At 38.9% G+C, this 25,105-nt stretch overlaps 1 protein-coding gene across 1 annotated transcript in view; it reads left to right on the top strand.

The window, feature by feature from the left end:
- Nucleotides 1-23,670, top strand: part of SIPA1L1 (signal induced proliferation associated 1 like 1) — a 177,649-nt gene extending 153,979 nt beyond the window's left edge. The window contains exons 14-21 of the mRNA XM_045014975.1: nucleotides 2,820-3,265; nucleotides 9,445-9,684; nucleotides 10,714-10,879; nucleotides 14,286-14,508; nucleotides 17,484-17,630; nucleotides 20,148-20,262; nucleotides 20,800-20,881; nucleotides 21,525-23,670. Coding sequence (XP_044870910.1) covers nucleotides 2,820-3,265; nucleotides 9,445-9,684; nucleotides 10,714-10,879; nucleotides 14,286-14,508; nucleotides 17,484-17,630; nucleotides 20,148-20,262; nucleotides 20,800-20,881; nucleotides 21,525-21,668 — 1,563 coding nt within the window. The 3' untranslated portion in view covers nucleotides 21,669-23,670. The remainder of the gene's footprint in view (nucleotides 1-2,819; nucleotides 3,266-9,444; nucleotides 9,685-10,713; nucleotides 10,880-14,285; nucleotides 14,509-17,483; nucleotides 17,631-20,147; nucleotides 20,263-20,799; nucleotides 20,882-21,524) is intronic.
- The last annotated feature ends 1,435 nt before the right edge of the window (nucleotides 23,671-25,105 follow it).

The raw sequence follows: 25,105 nt of genomic DNA, 5'->3' as shown, positions 1-25,105 counted from the left end.
AAAATCAGCAAAAAACCATACTTCTCTGTTAGAATATAGAGGAATCAGCAAAGCAGATCTGTTGCCTTTTCAGTATTCCAGAAGCTAAGCACAGCTTTAATAGCAAATTTCTTAGCAGGAATATTTTACTGCCAATTGAACAGCAGGTTTTTGGTCTGGTACCTGGTGATAAGCAGAGGATTTGTGGGAACTTTGTTCCCAAAGGAAGTATCCTTTGTAAATCCCGCTAGCTAGCCCCAGGCCACAGATAAATACAAGATTTGGGGAACTTACCAAAAATGCTTCATATGGCAATGTTTAGAAGTTTGGTGCAGCAATCCATACACATACGTTGAAATATAAATGGTACTTCCCTTGCCTCTACACTTGTTTTTGTTTTCATTTTCCTTTCTTTATCTAGTCTCTCTCATTTATTTCCTTTAAATGTGATCATAACTTTTTCCCTAGTTGGAAAGGTTCTTCCATAAAAGCTGCTGGAGTCCTGCCTGAAGGAGTTTTTCTTACCTTTATACATATGTTCAATCGCTGGATAGAAAACTACATCCTTCTGACCCTGTAGAACTGGGTAGGAACACCCTTTGGAGCTTCTCAGACATGCATCTGTTTGTGAAGTGTGCAGCATTCCCAACCTCTGCCAGCCCTGAAAGGGAGAGATCCAGATTAGAAATCAAATTTGGGTCCACTGCAATGGAAAGCCAAGTGCTGTTACAAAGGCACCCTTAACCTTTTCACCAGTGTGAAACATGATTACAGTAATAGTCGCAACCTTTAAAACTTTAAATTCCATTAGAACCAAAAGTCTTTCTAACTGGTGAAACTTTTTAAGTGAATCCACAGTATCAGGCCACTTATTGTGTATGTGTGTGTGTGTGTGTGTGTATATATATATATATATATATATATATATATATAAAATATTGAATTTATTTTTACACACACACACACACACACACACACACACACTATATATATATATATATTTTTTTTTTCCTTATTATGTAGTTATCTAAACTAAATTGCTTGATAATGCTGAAATGATCAACTATGTTGACGTATGCACAAATAACATTCCCATACAGATATTTGTTTACGATTTGCTGTTGCTGACCAGCACTCTGTTTTGGACATAGTTGGCACTTCTGCTACTGGTGTGCTGCAAAATTCTTTTATTACCAGCTAGTAAAAACACTCCTTTATAAAAGTGATGATGGCCTGTCTTCCTTGCGCTCAGCAGTATGAACCTGTTTTTGCATTTTTATACATTTGGTCTTTATATTAACACATCTGAACAGATGTCAAGATAGGAGATGGGAAATGACTTGTATGTAATAAATAAGGCCAAAGAGAAATATAGGACTGGAAAAATTGAACTAAACTGAACTTGAGGTCCCTTTGTCCTACTTTTCTATGATAAATTAATACTTGCATTGTTGTAATTTAATGTTTGCTTTGCTGTTATTTATTCTTGTAGATTGATGAATAGTAGGAAGAGAAACAGCCTTACTGAAGACTAAAATAGTTGAATCTGAAGATATTTAGGAATTAGAATCAATTTAATGACTGTTACTCCACATTTTTTATGAATTCTTACTCTAGGACATCAACAAATCGGAGAGAGAGTGAGATTCCTGATACTGTGTGGATCCATGCTTATTTCTCCATCCTCCACAAAATTCTCTATATATTTCGTATCCCCTTGGCCTAGAGCCTGAGCTGTGCTTGGTGCAATGGGCTCCATGGAGAGAGGAGGGGTTTGGGAGGGAAGGAAGGAGGGAGGAGAAGTAATAAAGGTGGTTTTAAACAACCTTTTCACCCCTTCCCCTGTCTTCTGACCATCTAACCACCAAATATGTCTCTTGCATAAAGTATAGCAGCTTCAGACCTGATTGTATGGATGAGCAGAACATCCAGAATTGCATTTCATAGGAATTAAAAACAAGAAATTCAGAAGGGATATAACCCCTCATGCTTCAGGGCATTAGTCAACCACTAACTGATGATGGGGGATAGGAAGAAATTTCCTTTATAATCAAGTTATTTCACAAATGCCCACAGTGAAGTTTAAAGCATTCATTTAAAGCATCTGGCACTGGCTGCTTGTCAGAGGATAGTGAACTAGATGAACTCTGGCCTGGTCATTCCTCTGCTCCTCCTTTTGCTCACTTCACTGAAACCTCTTTTCTTTTAACTCTGCCTTTTGAAGGTGATATTTTCAAAACCAAATAATACATTTCAGTGTTTATTTGCAAAGGAGATTGCTGCTGAGGAAGCAGTGAGCTTCCTAGTAAAGGGAGACCTGAGTAATCAGAGATGCTCATTCTGTCCTTTCTCAAACTTTTGGGTAAGTAATCAGATTACTAAAATAACACACGCTTCAGCTGTGGATTGATGGGTTCTCATGTCCTAAACCACCTTAAAATGAGCATCTGTGCTGTTTTTAATTATAAGCACTTTGAAGAATTGGGCACTTCTCTGCTGTTATGCAGGTTCGATTGAATATCACAAGTTTAAACATGAATGGTCAGTTTTTCTTGTGAGTGGGCTTCATACAGGTGACTAAATTTTAAGTAAACAATGTAAAAATATTGTGGAGTAAATTAGACTTTTTCTGATAAATTAAGGCATGACCGTCTAAGGTCATACTAAGCCTTTAAAATGGGTATTAAACTGATGGCCTGAGTTAGGTCTGTGAATTTTTAGACTTTCTGAGTCCCCCCCAGACATGTGTAAAAGTAGAGCTCCCATACTGCAGTTGTGCCTTCTTTGTCTTGTCTTCATCATGATCATTCTGAATTAAAGCCATGAACATTTTTTTGTAGTCTGACAGCCACTACTCCAGCCACTCCAGTAGCAATACTCTCTCCAGCAATGCCTCCAGTGCCCATAGTGATGAGAAATGGTATGACAGTGGCGATCGCACTGAGTCAGAGCTGAACAGCTACAACTACCTTCAAGGGACTTCAGCTGATAGTGGCATAGATACCACCTCATATGGCCCCAGCCATGGCAGCACAGCTTCTCTGGGAACCTCAGCAACGTCTCCTCGATCAGGGCTTACAAAGGAGAAAGTGACACCACTGTGGCATAGTTCCAGTGAAGTAGTCTCCATCGCAGACAGGACTTTAGAAAAAGAAAGCCATGTTGTAGATCGGAAGACGGAGTCTTCACTAAGCCTGGATATTCACACCAAGAGTCAACCAGCCTCCAATCCTTTAACAAGAGAGAACAGTGCTTATAGTCTTAGCGATGCTGTTTCCCACACAAGGTAATTTTCTCTCAAGTCATGACTGATGCCCCTTCCACCTTCACTTTCTCTCTCTCTAAGGTATCAGAGATGAGAAGTGACTGTTAAGGGAAAATTGTGTGCCTATTTTGGCTAACCCAGAGGTTTGAAAGATTCCACTGCATAAGGTGTTTGACAGTGGACACTGCACATGGTATTTGTATCTCCCACTGGTGGGTCTAGTCAGTCTAAGGAGTGTGTGAATATTTGTGATAGCAGGAACATGCTCCACTCTACCACTGTTACACATGATGTAAGATTTTAGTATGATAGGTGTATTATAGGGAACATCGTGCAAGCATTGCTTTTCAAATCATTGTCAACAAGGGGATAAATAAATTTAACAATACCCTTTTGATTTTGGAATTTTTGTTTCTTTTTTTCAAGTGGTGGTTTCATACAGGAAAATATAGCTGTACATTTGCTTCCTCTCTCCATGCCCCCCCAATCTTTTTGTTTAGATACTTGGGAGGTAGTGCCATCTAACACATACAGTAAGGGACAAGGAAATGAGGAGACCTGGAGTCTAGTACCCACTCTGCTACTGACTGTGTGTGTGACATAGGACAGTCACTTTACCTTTTTCTTTCAGTTTCTCCATTTGTAAAAGGAAGATAATGAACATCTTTGTAAAGTGCTTTGAGCTCCTTAGATGAAAGGCACTCATTCTACAAGTGAATCATAAAAATTAGAGGTGAAAAAAAAATCAGATCTTCTAGCTTAATTCCCAAAATACTAAATATAATTATTTTTTAAATGTTATTAATCATTGTAAGAAGAAAAATGCATTTATGACATAGTACTAAGCAAAAAAAAATAAATCTGCAGGGGAAAGCATTTATCTTTTTTGTTTTTTCTTCTTCCTGGTTTTAGGCAGGCAGTTGCATTTATTGTTGTTTGTATTAATTTCTTTGTATTTTTAAGAGACAGATAAGATATCTAGTGGGCTGGAGGGTAGAAAATATGATGCTAACAGTTCTTCAGCTAACAGTTCTGTTAGAGGAGAAATGAGATGAGGCAAAGTTGGAGATTTACCATCCAGTTTAACAGCGTCTGATACTGTAACTGCAAGTTGGGTTTGTCATAGAGTCTGTAATGCAGTGAATGATTTCCTTGCACTCAGTGGCATGGTAATTTCAGTTAGGGATTTTGTTAATGGGGTTCCATCCTGTTCTGTCTGTGTTCTAGGGGCATTGTAGGCATTAAGTGCCTCCTTATGTAAGTATCTCTTTACACTGATTTTTTTTACCTGACATTTATAACTTTTATTTTATGACAATGCTGGAAAGTTGCCAGCAACATTTTTGTTTAGAAGAAGTTTTTCAGAAAGGAGAAAAAGGGCCATTAAGTACATTAAGTACTAAACGCTACATTGTGAAGACATTCCTAACAGTAAAAACATGTTTGGGCTGTTGAGGTTCTAGCATTTTCCCCTCCATGCAGCAAATGGTGTAAATAGAAAAGTAGAAATAAAAAAGTGGCAGGGAATGAAAAGAAAAAAAGGAAACATGATATCATGAAATATAAGGGGTATACAAACTGATACCAACTGATTGTAGGGTTAGCCTGTCAAACCATCTCATTTCACTGTGCTGTAGCAATACATCTCCAAACATGACATTTTTCTATGGTTTGTTTGGTTTTACCCAATTCCCATTTCTCTAGCTACACTTAAATTGTTTGTTCCTATAAATATTTTTTCAGAATGGTGTTGAATTTTCTTGATAAACTACTCTGGTTTTATAAAAAATATAAGTCTTGTTTTGCTTTATTTGAAAACAAATGGAAGTACAGTTCCTTACACAGAGAAATGATATAGTAATCTGTAGAACAGAATTGAGGCACCCTAATTTTGAAATATGGTATTATAGTACCTTGCAAAATTAATGCACAGTATTTGGTCTTTAGCCATGGAGAAAAGACAGGCTGCCTTGTATTCCTTCATTATTATTTGATAATTTTTGAGCATTCAGAAATGTATTCAGTGCCTCAAAACAGTAAAAGAGCCTGCACTCTTGATTAGCTAAGACACTGTAAGTGAGGGTTACCAGCAGGTAGAGCAGGTAAGGAAGGAGAGAGGAAAGTCAAGAGTGACAATAAGAACATGCTGTTACTCAATAAGGCATGTACATATTTTGATGGTTCCACACACACCTTTTTTTAATTTATTTTTTTAGCCTCCCCTTCACTTCCTGTAGGCTTACCTTGTGCCTGCAGACCTAAAATACTTTTGGTATAATTTACAAAGGCAATCATTCCACGCTGGAGGAAGAGGAACTTAGTTTGGTGACAAAATGAACAGAGTTGCAGAAAATAAAATAACTGCAAATTAGGGTGTTTGTGCCTTTAGAAGACAGGACACTAATTAGTCTGCAGATTATTTGACAGTGCATAAAAGAACTTGTACCTGAGAATTGGTGGCAAAATGTAAATTATAGTGATTAAATTTTGCAGCAGTATTTCTGGCTGGGCTTTGTTTTCCTTCTCCATCCCCATTCCCAAAAATCTCTATTGATGATTGTGCAGGTTTCTCATGGCATCCCAGGAGGACTGCATTAATGTAGAGCAGTAATTACACAGAATCATTATATCTGAACATCATTAACAGAAGGCATATGCACTGATAGTTTGAATTTCCTAAAATAAAAAAGGAAACATATTAATTATGTCAAACTTTCATTTGCTCCCTAGCTAAATGGTCTCTTGTGGTCTTCACTATCAAAACTAAAAACAAAATCCCTGATATTTCCATCCCAATGTGGTATTAAATTGCTTTTTAAAAAGTTGTATTTCGTGATTGGACAATATTTTTATGTATATGAGTTGAATCTAGGATTATTTTATGGGTGTTGGAGGAAAAGATATTTTTTTATTCTTTCCTGTTACCACACTCAAGTTCAGTGTAAAAAAACCTTTTCTCAAGCCTGAGGGTTGTACTCCACTCCCTTCAGCGACAATCAGACTGTTCAGACTGCCAGCTCGAACAATGTGAGTCCCCCACTTTCTTCCCAGGAATTGAATGTGCTGCCTCTACAGTGCTTCCAGCCCCTTCTGGCCCATGTAGACTGTACCCAAACTTGTGTCCCAAGCCTTTACTTGTGCACTGCCCCACTGACTTCAGAGCGTTTGCACTGTGTTATTCAACAACTTGTATATTGGGGGCTTTTAATCCCTGTGTGTCAATAGCACATTATGCTGCCACCAAAGTACCAGGTTAATCCCTAGAATGTTCATGTTGTAATATTGAGCACCTCCAAAAATATTTAAAACTTGTATCTAAAGAAGGACAAGTGGGGAGCAGTGTAATATATAAATCAAGGGCATAAAAAAAATAAATTGTTGTGAGCTAACTTTTCTCCCCCTCTGCCACCCACTGTTCCTTGCATATTTCATGTGTTCTTTGCTGCTTGGATCTTATTTCATGTGTTTACTATACCCACTTCAGTGAAACATCTTGATAACAATAGGTATAAAAAAACACATGGAATAGATTTGGAAATTTATTTACAAGCCCTCTTTTCCCTCCTCATTGATACCACTCCCTCTGTAACTCTCCATTAACCCTAAACATTCTGAAAAATAATGGGAATTTTAATATTCCTACACAAAAGGAAAAACCTCCAGTTCTCAAATGAACACTCCTTCTGAACTATAAAATATTTAAAAAACAAAACCACCCCATACAATTTTCTTTTAAGGTCCACATCCCAGCCGAGCACTTGATATTTTAACTTGATAATGGAGATGTCTCATAGATGGACTGGTTTCCACAGCATGTGTAGGAGTTTCTCTTTTCAAAAAAAAAAAAAGAGTCAAGCAGCTTCTGAATTTCTTTCCTTACTTCTGCTCTGTTTCTTTAGCAGAAGTGATATTTGTGCAGGACATAAGTGGACAAGATTTGTGACATACAATTTCAGGTGGACTGTACTTGGACCTGCTATGGGCAAGCTGTTCCCAGTTGTTTTCAATCTGACTTTTACTGGCAGATAACTGGAAGAAATTATGATTGTCAGCTATGTTTTAGGGCCTGAACAGATTTAAAAAGAAAGTTTTGAATGGGAGCACAACTGGAAATCAGGAAAACTGAATTTTTTCACACTAATTTTTGACCTTGGCAAATCATTTGTTATCTCTGACTCAGTTTCATTATCTACTATAAAAAAAGGAAGAACAATACCTTCTTTTGCAAAGCCCTTTGAGATTTACAATTGAAAAGTGATATATAATATCAAATGTTCAGTATTATTATGAACTGTGTAGACAATAGGTTACCATAACTGATGCCTTAAATATCTTCTATAATTGTTTCAGTAACAAATGAGACAATGCACCTTCACATGACAGGATCACTGGAGAACTTGCTCTCAGGCTAAAAATTTAGGGCTCATTCAACTACTAGTTAATTCAACCATCCATTTAATTTTTATTTCACAGTCAGAAAACACCACTTTATACCAGAAACCTCATCTGTTTCAAATGCTAGAATTACTCACTCTCACACATACATACACACACCCCTTCCAGTGCTCCAGTTATGGAGAAGACAAAGTAAGTAAGTAAGAAAACTGTGTGTCAAAGTCCTTAAAATATCTGATGACATTCCAGGACCGAATCTATACCTGAAGTTTTGCTGTAATTATAGATGTCTCCACCCTTTTAAAGCATAACATAATATGTAGTCTTCTTAAAATTTAATGTTCCAATTCCTTCCTAGACCACATCTAACTTTCATATCAACATATAAATGAAAACTAGTTTTATCCAGGACCCTCTCCCTGTGATGGAAACCAGCTGGAATTAGGCACTCTGAATCTCCTCATTCTTTGCCTAGACAGATTATGTCAGGAATTAGAGATATAAAAATCCGTTCAGTTTCAGTTAAGGCCCGGTCTGCTGGACAGCAAATTAATTGCCTAGTCATTTTTTCTTCTTTTTAATGGAACTGCTCTCACAGATTTGCTATTTACACAGAGTGACAGAAACAAGAAAATAACCTATTTAACCAACATTTTCCTTCTTTCCCCAATGTTACTTGCTCCCATATGCAACTGCCTTGAAATGACTAGGGAAAACTAGAATTAATTCAGCTTCATGGGGTCAAGGTCCAGTCCACTTGGAATGCTGTTTAGGGGGAATATGTATTAGCCAAATGATTTCTTCCTCTTGATTAAATACGCCTAGTAAGAGGGTGCAAAAGAAAAAAGGACTTCTCCTACTGTGGTGAGCAATCCTATTTTTCCTCTTAAACTTTTAGAATTGAAAATTAGGCTTTAAAATGCTAGGCACCCAAGCAACTGCAATGATCATGGCCTACATAACTAACAGACTTCACAGAAGAATGGTTCAGCTCTTGTAGAATCCTCAGGTCTTGGATCTCAATGAAGGTAAGTCCTCAATGTACAGTCAGTGCAGCCCTCCAGTACTGATGATGTTGCCCAGAGTCTTTCATCAAAGAAGTATTCAGTATATTCATCCATACTGATTCCTAGCAAACCAAAACTCTTGTTTCCTCGAACTACTTATCCTCTTCTTCCGGTCTTCAGCCTTTTTTGGTAATACTGAAATGAAACTTCTGTAACAGTAAAATGTTTGTGTCTGCAGGACTCTCGTGCTTCCATTGTTATCACGTAGTAGAGCATGTTGTCTCATAGTGGCATTGTCAGCTGTGCCAGCAGCAGACTCTGAATTATGAGCAATAATGAATAAGGGCAGTAATATATATCTTCTAGAGTTATATATTGTTGGGATTTCTTTAATACTAAAAAAAAAATCTTTTGGTATTGATAAGGCTGGTCTTGTGGATAAACTAGGACTCTCACGTGGGTTCTCTTGCTAGCTCAGCCAAGACTTCTTGTGTTACCCTGAAGTCACTTAACCTCTCTGTGCCTTAGGTTTACCATCTGTAAATTTAGGGTGATACTTTTGTACCTCACAGGTGGCTTGTGAAGTTTAATTCATTCGTTTTTCAAAAGTGCTCTGATGGAAGGCACGAGAGAACAGCACAGTATTATTATTATTATTATTAGCTTTACATCACAATAATAATAGTAATACTTTGTATTCCTGCTAACCAAATGCAGTTTTTTAAAGAGTTACATAAGATGCATACACACACACACACTCTTAAGTTAAGCTTTGTCTTTGTTATGCTTCTCTCCCAGTACCATGAGCTCACGACACTCTGCCAGCCCAGTTGTTTTCACCAGTGCCAGAAGTTCACCTAAAGAAGAGATTCATTCCGCTACTTCCCCACAGCTCGCACCTTCTTTCTCCTCCTCCTCTTCCTCCTCCTCTGGTCCTAGGACTTTCTACCCTCGCCAGGGTGCTACTAGCAAGTACCTGATTGGATGGAAAAAACCTGGAGGGACAATAAACTCTGTGGGGTTTATGGATACCAGAAAGTAAGAGCGTTTTTTGGTTCTATTGTTTGGTTGTTAACTTAAACATGAAGAAGCACTGAAATCCAGAGAAGTTTCCCGTATGGAAAGGTCCGATAGAATTTAATGAAATGATCAGACCTCTATAGAACTTTAGAATCTCTACCCTAGAATTCCATAGTGTGGCTTAAAAATTCCATAGCTTGGTTATCATTCTTCATTTACTAAAAGTTTTTAAAGTAATTTCTATAGAAATTCTATAGAATGCTGTAGATTTCATCTTTATTAAATTCTAGAATTTTTCTTTAGAGAATTCTTAAATGAAACTCAAAATAGTAACTGAACAAATGAAAAAACCATCCTCAACACTGAGTGTTTTTTCCCTTAGATTCTTCATTTTGTTCCCACATTCTAAGATTTGCATCAAGAGTTTTGTGATTTGGGGTCTCAGATGACCTTGAAAAGTGGATGTTGGAAAAATGCACATCAGAACCATTGACCCAGAACAGTGGAGATTCAAATGTCTGGGCAATTAGGGTTTCTTTAAAGTCATTATTGGTGTTAAGCACAGAATTCCCAGATGATGCCAGTAACTGTGCAATGGGCCACCGAAGGAAATGCTAGATAGAAGCTAAAATAAAAAGTATTTTGTACAAGTTATACACTGGAAGCCAGGTAAAAGAATAGGGACGTTTGGTATGTTTAAGCATTCAGCTAGTATTTAACAGACTTTAGTTTATATATTGTTCTTTGTGCAGAATACTTATTCTTTGAATAGATACATTCCTTTAATAGGGAAATTTATTATGATACTCTTTTCATGCGTTGGAAGTTGATGCTTTCAACAGGTTTATTCCTTTAACAGGTTTCATTTATATTGGACTTTACTGTATTATACAAAACTTGATCTTAATCTTCCCATACCCACACCCTCCCTCTCTACCCCTTTTTTTCCCTCTGAAAATCTTGATGATGCTTTACTGCTTATTACATTCATAGACCAAGCCCCGAGCGGCTTTGGGTCCTGAACATGTCTGTTCCCTTCCCTTTAAGACGTCACCAGAGTGATGGCAATGAAATGGCCCATCCACGGTTGCGTGCATCAGCCAGAGATCTACGGGCATCACCAAAACGAGCATCCAAGTCCACTGTTGAGGAAGAGCTGAAGAAACTGATAGATCTTGACAGCCCAACGCCAGAGTCCCAGAAGAATTTTAAGGTATGCTACAGACATGGATCATCCTCTTTTGTCACTGTTAAGTGAAATTCAGGAGGCAGGTAGAGACCAGGGGACCAGAGTTCCATTGACTTCAGAGATCTGTGCCAGTTTACAGCAGCTGAGGATCTGGACTCAATGACTTCCTTAGTGTCTGAGCACATCAAGTGTAAAGCATTGTTCATCACTGTTGAAAACAAAATAAAAGCCTAACTGAAACTGCCGTGTTGTGTACCTCAAGGCAAATGTGAACACTGTCAACTCTAAGGAGAGTTGAAGGCATTCACCTCTTTACAGGAGCTTCTCAGCACCTCACAACATCCTATGAGTTTCTCAGATGAAACTTTCCTGTTCTCATCCATAACAACAAAACAAAAAATCCAAAATTTTAATCTTCCCTGAATTATTAACATGGACACAACGCTGGCCATTTGCCTCAGAGCTTATCAACTGCTGGAGGGTAGTACTTAGAGAATGGTTTTGGTATTCCAGCTGTTGCAATGGTGTGGCAGTTTTTTGTGCCATCCTTTGAGGAGACTAACATGCTTAATTGAAGAGAACACCTAAAACAAATATTTTACATACATACTAAATCCATTCAGAAAAATTTCCTAAGGTTTCATCAGAAAATGTAATAACTTATAGTTTTAAATACTAATAAAATAGATCATTTTCAAGAGTGTTTTGATTTCTATAGTGTCTGTGTACTAAATCAATGATTAACAGTTCATGTTCATCACCCAAGGCCCAAATGGTTTCCACAGCAACCATGCAAAAGAGAGAGCTTGCAATTTCTTTCTTTGCTTGTCAAAACCCAAAAAGTCTTATTAAAACTTATAAGTAACAGATTCCATATACAGATTTTTTCATATATTACCTTAGAGGCTAGAGAGAAAAACGTTTGCCATGGGGAAGAATTTTTTTTTTAATAGTATAGTGGTTTATAAGAGGAAGGAGAAATAAGGGGAAACACCCTCCTCCTGATCTGTAAACGGGCGCTTATTGTCTTTTCAAGAAATTCCATTTAAACTGTTAATTGTCCCAGGGACGGACCGTGAATAGCGTGTATCTTTTGTGAGCCTCTTTTTTTATTGACTATGCACGAGTTCAATCTTTCCAGTATCCTTCATTTTCTTCGTGACTGGGATCAGTGTGTCAGCTCAGCCTCGTGACCTGCTCAATTTTATCAATGCTATTATCTACCAATAATGAAAATAAATGTTAAAATTTAAACATAATTATAATTTCTACCCAGTGCACAATTTGTACTTCATGTTAGGTGAAGAAATGTGGCCCTCCTTAGCTACCTGATAGACAGGTTTTTTTGATCTCCTAATATTTTTGCCTTCTCATCCCTTCCCTTCTCCCTGTCATCTTCAGTTCTCCTGCCCATCTCTCCTTCCCTTCTCTTACTGCTTCTTCTCTCTTCACACCCTTCACCTCCATGCCATCTTACTCTAACTCCCTGGTCACTCTCCTTTTTCACTACTCTGCTCACATTATCTCTCTCCCTAAATCCACCTCGGATTCAAATATTAGTAGCCTAACAATTTAAAGGTCCAGAGCTATTCATGTTTCCAGTTTCTAATATTCGAGGCTGCAAGTGTTTCTACTCTGGGATGTCTGACACAAGGAACACTGCAGGTGTTCCTCATTGAGCAGTGCCTGGTGTTAGCAATGGCTTCTTTTTTTCCCTTTTCTCCTAGGGACAAGTGTTGTGGGGCTTGGCTTGGTCATGAGAAGAAACTGCCAGCTGGGCTTTTGGTCCCAAAAGGAGAAAACAGAGTGGTTCTCTACCTAACATATATAAAACCCTTATTCTTGGCCCCTTGGTACCAAGAGTTGTTGTTTTTCTGGTGCTCAGCCTTAAATGGAAAACTCACTTTGTCCTTTCAGACCTCCTGACACCATAGCAATGAAATTAGCCTGTCTTATTTTTGTGGCAACTGAGCCCCATAAACAGGTATAATTCCACATCTCAATGGGCACATAATTTTTATATTAGTATGTTTTCAAAAATCCCATTACGATGTCATTTCTGCTGTGGTAACTTTAGAGACCTGCTTTGTCCGCACCCTGCAATATTCATCTTGCTCACCAAATGACCAACGTGTGTATCTGTCCTAGTGTGGATGATCCCATGGAGGAGAACTGGCAGAATACACAATTAGCATGTAAAATGTCTCTGTTCTGTTTTTTCAGATGGTATCAGCAAGTTTTAAAAATGTTTTAGCTACATTTGTGGTTCTTTATCCATAAACACAAAACTTGCAGCAGATTTTAGCAGGGGCATCTGATCTTTTTGATTAAAACATATTTCAGTTTGGCAGATTGTTCTCCAGTGTACAGAAGCAACAACCTTTCTCCTCCTCCCCGCTTCTGTTCCACCCTTCAGTGTGGGTTTTAATCACAGAAATAGATTACTGTCTGGTTAAATAACATTTATGTATATGTGTATGTATGTATGTATGTAAACAGATAAGTATTTCTCTGTGCAAGAGAGCAGCTCTCCAAAATGCACATTATCATGTCTGCTCTAGGGATTTCTGTTAGTAGAGCTGTTTTTGTTTTGTTAATTTTTTCTCAAAGCTCTGTGAAGGATTTTAGTTTGTCAGACTTTCCTCATTGTTCTGTTGCATGGGGCTTGTAGCTAATTGGCATCTTAGTCAGTGTGTGTGGAAGATAGCACAAGAGGTAGAATTATTTGTTTTAGGTATCACTTAACTTGCTTCTGTAAATTTTTTCCTTAGTACATATGGTCTGGAGCTAATTTACAGAATCCATGAGGAGTTTTTTGAGGTTAATGTCCTACAAGATGTCTGTTGAATGATAGAAATAGAAATTAGAGATGGCAAAGATCTAATAGGACATCTGGACTTCATGTTCATCTAGACAAGGGGTCGTCAACCTCTGGCACATGGCTCACCAGGGTAAGCACCCTGGCAGGGCGGGCCAGTTTGTTTACCTGCCACGTCGGCAGGTTCGGCCAATCGTGGCTCCCACTAGCTGCGGTTCGCCGTCCCAGGCCAGTGGGGGCAGCGGGAAGCGACGTGAGCCGAGGGATGTGCTGGCTGCGGCTTCCTGCCACTTGGCCAGGAGTGGCGAACCGCGGCCAGTGGGAGCCGCGATCGGCCGAACCTGCCGATGCGGCAGGTAAACAAACTGGCCCGGCCTGCCAGGGTGCTTACCCTGGCAAGCTGCATGCCAGAGGTTGCCGACCCCTGATCTAGACAGAGTTGTTCATGTAGTACTTTGTCCCATCCAGTTTGACGAAGACTGGGTATGTTAAAGCCTGCTTCTTTATACAAATAGAAATTGCTTTAATAAACACATGTAGTGTATGTTTGAAATGTTACCATGTACTGATGTCCTCTTAAGACTGTATAGTCACACCTTTCCCTCCTCTCAGTCTCCGTTCCCTAGCACTCCTACCACAAAGCGTGCCTTGCAGAGGACTCTGTCAGATGAGAGTATTTACAGTGGTCAAAGGGAACACTTCTTCACCTCACGGGCCTCCCTCTTGGACCAAGCCCTGCCAAATGATGTCCTGTTCAGCAGCACATATCCTTCTCTCCCCAAGTCACTACCCTTACGAAGGCCATCGTACACTTTAGGAATGAAGTCATTACATGGTAAGTATATGTCCAGCCTTATTACAGTAAAGGAGAGATGCCATGACAGTTATTTCAACAAAAAACAGTTGTCTGGCTATTTGTTAATTACATCTTGATTTTGCTAAAGTAAGGGGAGTCAAATCCCATGTCTCAGAATGTAAGCTGGATTTTTCCCCCCATGGGTACAGCATTGCATAATAGGTCAAGTAAATAGTTTTGGGGAAGGAGTGGGGAAGTTTGCCTTTTTCTTTAGCTTCACGTTTTCACCACTGCCAAAAGCCAGAATCAAGACTCGTTGGTCCAAAGATCCCTTCCTGGGTGTCATACAAGTAACTATTGCCTACTTCTGGTGTCCCTCGTTTTAATGTGTAGTTTATAGGCGTAGAGTACCACTGACAATGAATACCATTGGGGTGGATGAATGCCAGTGGACATTTGGAGGTATTAAAGCACTTAATAAATTCTTAATGCACCTAGTGATCCTGAATTCAAATCCTTGCACTACACACTGCAGAGTTTGGATTTACTTAAGCAATTTGATCAAGCATTAAATAGGTAACTGGAAAGAGTTTCCATACTCATTTTTTACAAAATGTGCAGATGATACTGCAAATTCCCTCGTTACTGCAGAGAAGAGCATCAGTAATTTTATGCAGTATAATGTGGATTACATTGTGCTGAATCCCTTGCTGCTGACAGGAGTGATGGTGGGTGGGATTTTACACAGATTCCTACTGCACCACTTACTTAAATAAGTAACTGTATGTTTTCTGAATATTTAACCTTCACTTGGAGAAATAGTTCAATAGGTCTCCCAGTGTAAAAATGCTCCACAATGTCTTTTGGAGATGTATACCTGTTTCTGTTCATCCATATTGTGATACATTTTAGGTAAAAGAATATGAATGTTATAATACCAATAGGTTCAACTCAATGCAGAAATATTTAAGCACTTAAAACAAAACTACAGTAGTTGGTAGTTCTTTGATTTGCATTTTGCTTTAACTTTTAGCATAGTTGGTTATAGTATGTGCCATTTCTCTGGACCTAAAACACCTGCCAACTCTTCAAGGTTGGACCCTGCCAACTTTTCAAAGGTGGGGCCTGGGAGTGTTTAGTATGCATCAGAGCAGCTGAGAAGACCGATAAGAGGAGGTCTACAATTTCCCAAGAATGGAAGCTCCAGTTTTTTATTACGCAGGACATTCTTTGCCAAATTTAGTGAGTTGATCAAATATGAATTGTATGATAAAGAAAGGGGGGGAGAAAGCTTCAGCAACCTTATCTGTCCCCCTACACAGTACCAGGAGGAACAAGGGAAGCTTGCGTACTCCTGAGTTGGAGGGGAGAAGTAGCTGCCTGTCCTCCCCACTCTTTGGGGAAGTCCTCTTTTATCCTAGCTAAAGTACTGAACCTCCTTCCCCAATTCTCGGTATTAGAATGTTGTCTCTGATCTTCTCCAGCTTGAATTTTGAGCTGTGGCACTGCCCACACTGATGTAATGACGTGCACCAAGGGACTCAGGGATTAGCCTAAAAAACCCAAACTCTCTGCTCCAAAAAACAGATAACCAGGGTACAAATAATGGACTGCATTATTTGTAGATGCAGGAAATTCTGACTCCTAATATATCACCCTGCTCTTTCCAAATCTGTGTTTATCTGCCACTAGGAGTACTAGTTTTACAATAACTGTTGCTGTTAAAAGGTGCCGTGAATTAAAACACAGAATTGTTAAACGTATCTCACCCCAGCCATGTAACTGGGAAAAGAAACTGCCCACTGCATCACAGGGAATACTGTTTGTCCATTGATTGTCATCAGGTTCATAGAATACATTTTCTTCAACAGATGACTATGCTGGAAAAAATATCTACATAATTTTCAGCTGCCTCTCATTCCTAGACATCAGTTCATTCAATATTGAAGTTGACATTTTTGTAAATAGTTGCTGCTGTGTAACATAATTCTCATAGTGAAGTGGGAGGGATGAAGGTCCCTTTACTCCTTCTCTCCATAGGTACTAAAATAGATTTTTAGACTGAGTTACATTTGTAACTGACTTGTGGAAAGAGTGCCTGTATGCCCTGTGAGCGTAAAAGAGAGCAGGCTATACAGGGTCTCCTTTCATTTAGACCTCTGTATTTTCCAAAAGAAGCTTGGCTGCTCTGTCATTCTCTCCTTTGCACTGAACTGGAAATGTCAAGACTCTTATTCTAAAGCAGGGGGTTTATGCAGTCGTCACCAAAATTTTCTGTAAAATTTAGCCCTCCAAGATAAAAGAACCCAAACATTTGAGTGACACATAAATTGTCTTTCTAATTTACATGCCCTTGGTAAGAGAGAGTTTAAACAGAACTGAATATTTAATACCACTCAGTATTTGTTACCTTCCATTCACTCATAATGTTGTTAATTTTAAGCATATTAATAACAGCTGCATCCTCAAGGCATCTCTTCATATTATATGGAGGGGAAAACATGAGCTAGAAATATTCTGATTTATCTGAAAATCCAGTTAACACCTTTGAAACAAGTAATTTTGTCAGTGGTTACAAATATTTCATATTTCATTTTCCTTTAATTCCATGAGAGAAAGCGTGTACAGAGATGCTGAAGTAGAGTCTGCAGACTGCTGAGTCTTCTAAAGCTTATCAGGCCCATGAGGGGACATGAGCTGTTGGCGTACAAGAATCTGCAGTGTACAATGTCAGATGAGAGCCTGGATTTCCAAGTGCTGGTCTGCAGATCTTGGAAAGAACTGAATCTGAGGGTAGGAGGTTAGCACAGTCCCCAAAGAGCTAACTTGCAGAATGACATGGCTGATCAGTCTCACTGCAGATCTTAATGGCATCTGTGCAGGTTTGAAAAATTACATCCCAGAAAAGCAAGGAATAGGGATTCAGTTCTTTTATTATCTGGAAATGAAGAAACTTTATGTGAGGGAAATGGCTGAATTTTTGATTATTTCATTTTTGTTCTGCATTGCTCCAGGAGAGTTCTCTGCCTCAGACAGCTCCCTCACAGACATCCAGGATCAGAGAAAGCAGCCCATGCCAGACCCGGGTCTTATGCCCTTGCCCGATTCTGCCTCCGATCTGGACTGGTCAAACTTGGTAGATGCTGCCAAAGCCTTTGAGGGTAGGTATTCAAAATACTTTACTTGAAAAGCTTATATGCTACTATACACCTCACTAAGGATGTTTTTTTAATTCTGATATTTTTTCCATTTCTTAGCTTCTCTTCTACTCTGAAGACCAAGTTCTTTTGAAAATGCAATCCAAATTGCAACAGCATAATACGTGTTTGCTTATAATGTTCAGATACCATTTCTTTACATTTGAATCACGCTGCAGGTTTCAGTACTGTAGCTGGGATACAAAATGATTTAGCTGCATTTCTGTGTAACGGAATACTTTTCATTAATACAGACCAGTCACAGACCACAGCAGGCATGGACATCCATCTGGCATGAAAGTGCAGAGCGAAGCCAAACAGCGGTGGAAAGGAGTGCAGTCACTTTAATGACTTCAAATTGCACTAGAAAGAAGTTTCTGTATTATAGTTGAAGTGCATTGCCAAAGTAATTCGGAAAGTCTGCCTTGCTGGCACATGCCTTTCCATTGCTATTCTCCCCTGAACATACCTGCAAATACATGGACTTGCACATGGATATCCACTTTATCCGCTTTCCATCTCCTTCACAACTAGTAAACTGAAGAGGAATTGCCAAGATCCACTGGAATTTAAAGAAACACTAAAGACTTTTAGCTCAAAGTGTAAACTATAACATTGTTAGAATCTGATGGAAAAAATCATATGGATACTTTCACTTTTTCAAATCTCTACATAAATGCTATTCTACCTCATGAAGTTGCTTCCACTGATCCCTGCTTTTTCAGATGCTCTGCTGCATGGACCACAAGAATGTGGATACCTGCAGGCAATGCACTCTGAGAACTGCAGTTACTGATAAGTAACCTACTTTCCTCTGTTCCCCTGCTAGTTCTACAATAGCAGCAGTATGAGTAACTAACACACAGTATTCCCTAGTTAGTGCTGATATCAGTGATGTAAGAACATGCTGAGACATTAACCTGGGAACTGTGTGATGCATGGATTACAGTACTTGCCATTCACCTCTGGAGAACAGAGTTTTAATCCTATCTTAATTCACAGAGGGAAATGAAATTGTTCAGAGGTTTTGTGAAATGCACAAATAAGGATTAGAACAAGGCCACCATTATAGTGTAATTTACTGTGATTGGAAATCTCTTTTTCTAGGCTCGTTCACAGTATACCTGACTTTAGTGTTCCTCACTTTCCGAACTTTCATAGGCACTGAATCCACTCTTTTATTTTTAATTAAAAGTTTGAATGCATGAATTCTGGTGAAAGGTATCTGATTGACAATCCCGTCTACTCATGGAACAGGTAAAGCATGGGCAGTGTATTGTCAGCTTCCTCCCACTACTCCTCCAGTGGGCTTCAAACCTGACCAGGAGAGACAAATTATCCAGTTTCTCTGTCAACTCAATGCAGTGGCCTGTGTGCTGAATGCCAGTGTGGGATTTGCAAGTACCAATTAGAATAAATAATTGGTGCTTTTTCTGATTTTGGACACCTGTTGACTAGAAACTAGGCAAAGCTCTACAACTCATCCCACTTAGATCCCAGCTGAACTGAAAACCTTCATGTCCGGTTACTACATTCTTAAGCCATCCAGTTCTCCTGCATTTTTCATTTATTTACAATGGACATGGCAAAACTCTGTCAAACAAAACGGCCATGTTAATTTTAGCCTTATTCAAAACACAGAATAAAACCTTTGCCAAATAGAAGACTATTTTTCTCTTTCCAGTTAGAGGCCATTAGTAGCTAGTCATTTCTTTTGAGTATGACCATTTTTGCGAGGAAGCCCAAAGGATGATGTATAATTTCATGGTGTTTCCCTAAACTAAAATGGTATGGTAATGATTTGTAAATTTGTTAAAACTTCCTAAATAAACAGTTATAAGGAAAAACAAATGGTGGAGGAGGGGAGATTTCTTTTCATTTTTTTATCACAAAATATGTTATAGAGGATTAACAAACAAAAATAACAAATAAAAAATGACCAGGGTCTCTTCACTTTCCCCATGTAATTCTCACAACCATAAAGATGTGGAAAACGCCTTCTTTTTAGGAAAAATGATGATTTGCCAAGCTACTCGAATAGTGCTTTGTGAAGCCATAAGATGGCTCTAAAACTTTTTTGCCACAAGAGGTGCAAATCACGGTGAGTGCTGCAGTTCTTAGTGAAAGGAGTGCCTTATATTCTTTTATACAAGTGGTTTTGTACCTTTCAAAATGTCCGTTCCATTTCAGTATAAAGGGGCTGCATGGTGTAGGGTGGTAGATCAGTGAGATGGGATTCTCGGGTTTTATTTCTCTGTGCCACTAGCTTGCTTTGTCACTTTGAGCAGGTATTGTATTTAATTTTTCGGTGCCTCCGTTCACCTATCTTAAATTGCTACTTTGATTACATATGTCATGTAGGTGTCGTGTTGTGATATTTAATGTTTGTGTTGCTTTGAGATCCTCAAATGCAGATGCTCCAGTAAAAGCAAATTATCATTACATTTACACTTGTTTGTCTCTCTCTCTTTCTCTCTTCAGTTCAGCGAGCCTCATTCTTTGCTGCTGGTGATGAAAACAACAGACCTGTGAGTGCTGCTTCCAATAGTGATCAGACTGAGGACCAGCTTACTGCACAGATGAAGCCTTACACAGGGTGAGTAAATATATTTGACAGGTAGGCTTTTTAAATTAAACCTAGGGAGGACAGGATGCAGAGATGCTTTGATTTGTAACAAACTTTTACATCTCTTATGAATTTTTACAAAAGAAAAACAGAGGAGGGTGGAAACAAAAGAATGCTGAGTATTTTTCTGCCTTTGTGAAAATACCGTGTTTCTGAAGGTTCTCTTTCATCTGAGATGTTTAAAACAGTGTCCAAGGCAGTCTCATTCCAAAGTGTATGTAATTATCCTGTAACTAATGGAGAAAGAGAGAAAGGAAGCAATGAGTCTTTAAGGTTACTGCTAATACCCATTTTGTTGCGTGATTGCGCTGCCTAAGCATGTGTATACCGTTTCTGTTAGTAGTTGAGGCCTGTGATGAACATTTTTAAGTAAAAATATATATTCAGAATGTACATTTTGAGCAGTTTCTCATAGGAAAGTCTGCTAGAAATCCAGCCTAGAGTTAGAAGCAAAGAATGATTATGGAAAATCCTGCCACTACTGTCTTTGTCTCCTACTTCCAACAGTAAAGAGTCTCCTCCTACTCTCGCTTCCAAAGTGGACCAACTGGAAAGTTTGCTGAAGATGCTCCAAGAGGATTTAAAGAGGGTAAACATTTATTCTACAGGAAGCCTGTAAGGTGTAAATATGTTGTTGCTAGGCAGTACCAGTCATGTTATAAACCTTTTCCATCACCCCTAAACTTGTAACAGTCTCATCCTTTGTTGAGAAAATTACATCTCTTTACATCTTTCCTCAGATCACAGTCCAGGTTATTTTATTTTTTAAACACAGTGGTGTTAGGAAGTTAGATGTAAAGTCAGCACATCTGCTGTGTAATGCTGAAATACATTGCTTCTGTGCAGAAAGAATCTTGCTGTGCTCAGGTCAAAGGTCTCGTATGCAGTACAGTATTCATGGAGGTGTTTGCCGTCTCTTACTTAGTTCTCCTCAGCAGTCACACCGTAGGAGGGCTGCATTAGCGTGGAATAGATTGTGGCCATTTTCAGGTGATCACTTGGGGAGCTAGCGTTTACACTAGAATTTTGTGCCAAAAGAGTGTAGGGAGGAAAGAATGTCACCACGCAGCCCATGGGTAAGAATATCACGAGTGTCTACGCACTTAAAGCTCTTATAAAGTGGGGAAACAAAACTATAATACCTCTCTAGGATGGCGTCCTCCTTGTTGACAAGGGCAGGAAATGTGACCGGGAATCACCACTGAGCTCTCATATTCTTCATCATCCCTTAGGAAAAGGAAGACAAAGCCAGTCTTCAGGCAGAAGTGCAACATTTGCGAGAAGACAACTTACGGTTACAGGAGGAGTCCCAGAGTGCATCCGAGAAACTGAAGAAATTCACTGAATGGGTTTTCAACACGATTGATATGAACTGAGAACAGTAAATGGGGAAGGAAAACATCAGTTATAAATAATTGTTAGTGGGACTTCGCTTTAATGCCACCTTAATCATGATATGTGAAAGTATAATCAGAGCACTTCCCCGCCCTACGTACTCTGATGGCCCCTTTTTGCGCCTCTGCACGCACTCAGAACAATCGCAGATCAACAATCATTGTCTGCCTTTTGTAGAAAAACAAAAAAATAATTTAAAAAAGGTAAAATAAAAGTTTAACGGCTAAAATGTGAATGTCTTTATTTTTTGCACATTATCTCTTTACCTGTTATGTACAAAATGATTTGGAGGCTGGACCAGAATTGTTCGGTCTATTTGCCTCTATTTATTTCTATTAACTCCTTTCTATCTGTTTCAGGTAATCTGCTTTTCCTTGCTGCTTTGATAAATATTATGACTCCTAGGAAACTAGAAAGAAATGTTTATTTTGCTGCTTTCCTTACATTGTTTTCTGAAGTATGCCACAGACAAGGGGATGTAAAACAATGTTTTAGGTGTCTCCTGAATGATTTGTGCTTGATCACTAGTGCTATCTTCACATATGTTATACAGAACATATGCTCATAGTGTATGGTACAGTACAATCAGCATCAGAACATTGAAAGAGAGAGTAGACGCTTGAGCCATGGATGAGTCAGATTATCACACATGTCCTTGCATTAGCACTTCTAGTTGCCTTTGTTTCCTATGGAAACAATGGTTGCCAGGTACTTTAGGAATAGTGCAACTTGGCATGCTAAATGGCATGCTGCGTCAGGCTGACTGAGAGTAACTGCTGTACTTCTGCTTAAGCATTGTCTCCGTCCCTCCCCTACCTGAGGATCTATTACCTATCTATATATAGTAGGTCCCTGGCTGAAGCTGTAAAGTGTTTGATTTTTTTTCAAACTGTACGCATTTTCTTATACACCATATATGCCATGTCATTGCACCTGTCCTCCCATCCCTACCCAGTTTGGTCATAGAACTTTTCAAATAAAAAAAGGCAGAAGAAATGTTTATTAATCTCAGCTATATAGCAGGTCTTTGGCATTAGTAAACTTTTAATAACCTTGTTATGGATAATGCAAATGGGGAAATATAAAGCTGTAGTTAGAGACTTTGTCCCCTTCCTTAAGTAATGGGACAAGGAGGGAAGCAGTATTTTAACTCTTGGATCTCAGACGTCTGGATTTCCCAGTGCAACTGGTTAGCATAAGATTTCCTTCCCCGCCTGCCAGGCACCAGGAAGATTAACTTGTTTTTCTTTGAAGGAGCTATAAACTTGCCATAAGATGTCACCTCTCCAGAAATACCTTTTTGGTGTCACAATATAACTCATACTACAACCTGCACAGATTTTGATGCAAGCCACATGCAGTGAAGTATCATCTTTGCCCTTTTCTGTATGAATCCACTAACAGCTTCACACTGAAACACACATTGCCTTACATAAGTAACATTGTATTATTTGTCCATTTCAGGTATAGCTTCCCCTTCTTCCCCAGTCACCCACTCTTGCAAAAGAAATAATCAGTGGGAATCTTCCAAGCTCTCTCTGGTGCCCTTTTTCATGCTCTTTAATCCTACTACACAGAAACTTGCTACACTTTGACCTAAAGCTTGATTTGTGGTGATAATCCCCATGGAATTCTTCTCTAATAATGTTTTGTCATGGAAAATGAATCCAGTTGGAGCTATTTCTGGAGTGCTTTTGTAAAGGTTGAGAATGTCCTGTTATTTTTTTAAAAATGACTTGTATGAAGGAGATTTGTATAATGCCTGATATTATTTGTAAATGGGAAATATTGCTAACATCCCTGAGCATCCTGAAGTCTTGCTTATTCTCTTCTATTTTTAAGTTTGGTTTGGTTTTTATTTTATTTTTAAAAAGTTTTGGGACTTGGGGCAGACTATTTATTAGAGTTTTGCAACAGAGTTCTTGTATGAAGCCTCTAAAGGCAACTTGTAAAATTCTGACAATAAAACTCATTTTAAAGGTTCTTCTAAAACCATTTTCTATTGATTTTGTTGGTTTTTTATATTGTTTGAAACTTCCTAAAGACAAAGCCTCCTTTCCTGGCCCTTCCTCACTGCACCAGTGCATCAGCACTCAAGGAGACAAGAGTTTCATTCTCCAAGTAGTCTTTTCTTTTGCTTTCCCCTTGTTGACCATCCCTTTTTATATACACATGCACTTCACCATTATGCTTTCTTATTCCTACTGTTAGAATATTCCTATTTCTCTAACGAAGAACAATTTTTTTATCTTTAATTTTGATTCTCAGCTTCACCAAGCTGGTAGAAAGATTTCTAGGTCCACTGCTGGCACAAGGATCCACTGGTGAGACGGGTAGCACTTTAATTAAAATTTGTCCTGACAAGAGTGTTACTTCTCAGCCACATTTTTAATGGCTAGATCCATGGCATCCCCTAAAGGTGGATAGTGAAAAGGTAAATCTATTTCAGTCCAACAGAGAAATAGCTACCACAAGGGAGCTCTCTGGGCAACAGTAGTGTATGTCAGGACCTGACTGGGTATGACCTAAGGAATCTTGCTAAGAGAACTGGCTTCCATCTTTCCATTGTAAAGTCCATTTTTATTGGAGTTAGAACTGAGGAACAAAGGTTACAGCTTCTCCCTGAATTACCACACCCATGGTCACATTCAGGTAGAGCTGGAGGTTCCCAAACTTTTTGTACCATGGGCCACATTGGCAACTTGGCAGGACACCAGTGCAAGAAGACCTAGCATGCAGACTTTACTTAAATTGTTCGGAAAAATAAATGCAAACAGTTGTTTGTACCTGCCTCTTCATTGATAGGGTATTGCTTGTTGATTGAGGCCACCAGCAATAAAAAATGTGCAGTTGATCAGCTTTGACATCACCTTGCAGTCAGGTATGCTCTTATAATTGTTTCCAGGTGTGGAACAAACACCAAAGTTAGTTTTGAGTACAGGCTCTCCTGTGTCTATTCCCTCTTCTTCCCTCCCTCCCACATTCTGTCTACTCATTCCCCCTCCACTGACTGACTCATCTTCCTCAATCTGTATCACACATTATCTCCTCCTCTTCACATACCTTTCACTATCCCTTCACTTTCACTGTGTCTGTCTGTCTCGGGAAGTGAGTGAGGAAGCCTATGCTAAAAACTGGTCCACTCAGTATAGTAGGGAAAGTGCCAACTTGCCACCTTTCCTGGGCTTTGGTTTTATTAAAAAACAACAATAATATCACAACAAAGATCAGTTCAAACTTTCTCCCCAAATTTGGCCTTCCTAGGGTTCCTCTTTCATAACTTCCATGGAAATAGTGGGGAGAAGAGTGACCCAACAGCACCGGTTCAACCTATGCATTGCACCATAGGGTAGCACCACATAAGAACGGCCATACTGAGTCAGACCAATGGTCCATCTAGCCCAGTATCCTGTCTACC

The sequence above is a fragment of the Mauremys mutica genome, chromosome 4, assembly GCF_020497125.1.
Source record: "Mauremys mutica isolate MM-2020 ecotype Southern chromosome 4, ASM2049712v1, whole genome shotgun sequence".
NCBI lineage: Eukaryota > Metazoa > Chordata > Testudines > Geoemydidae > Mauremys > Mauremys mutica.
Note: the sequence above shows the minus strand (reverse complement) of the source record. Positions and strands in the feature narration are given on the sequence as shown.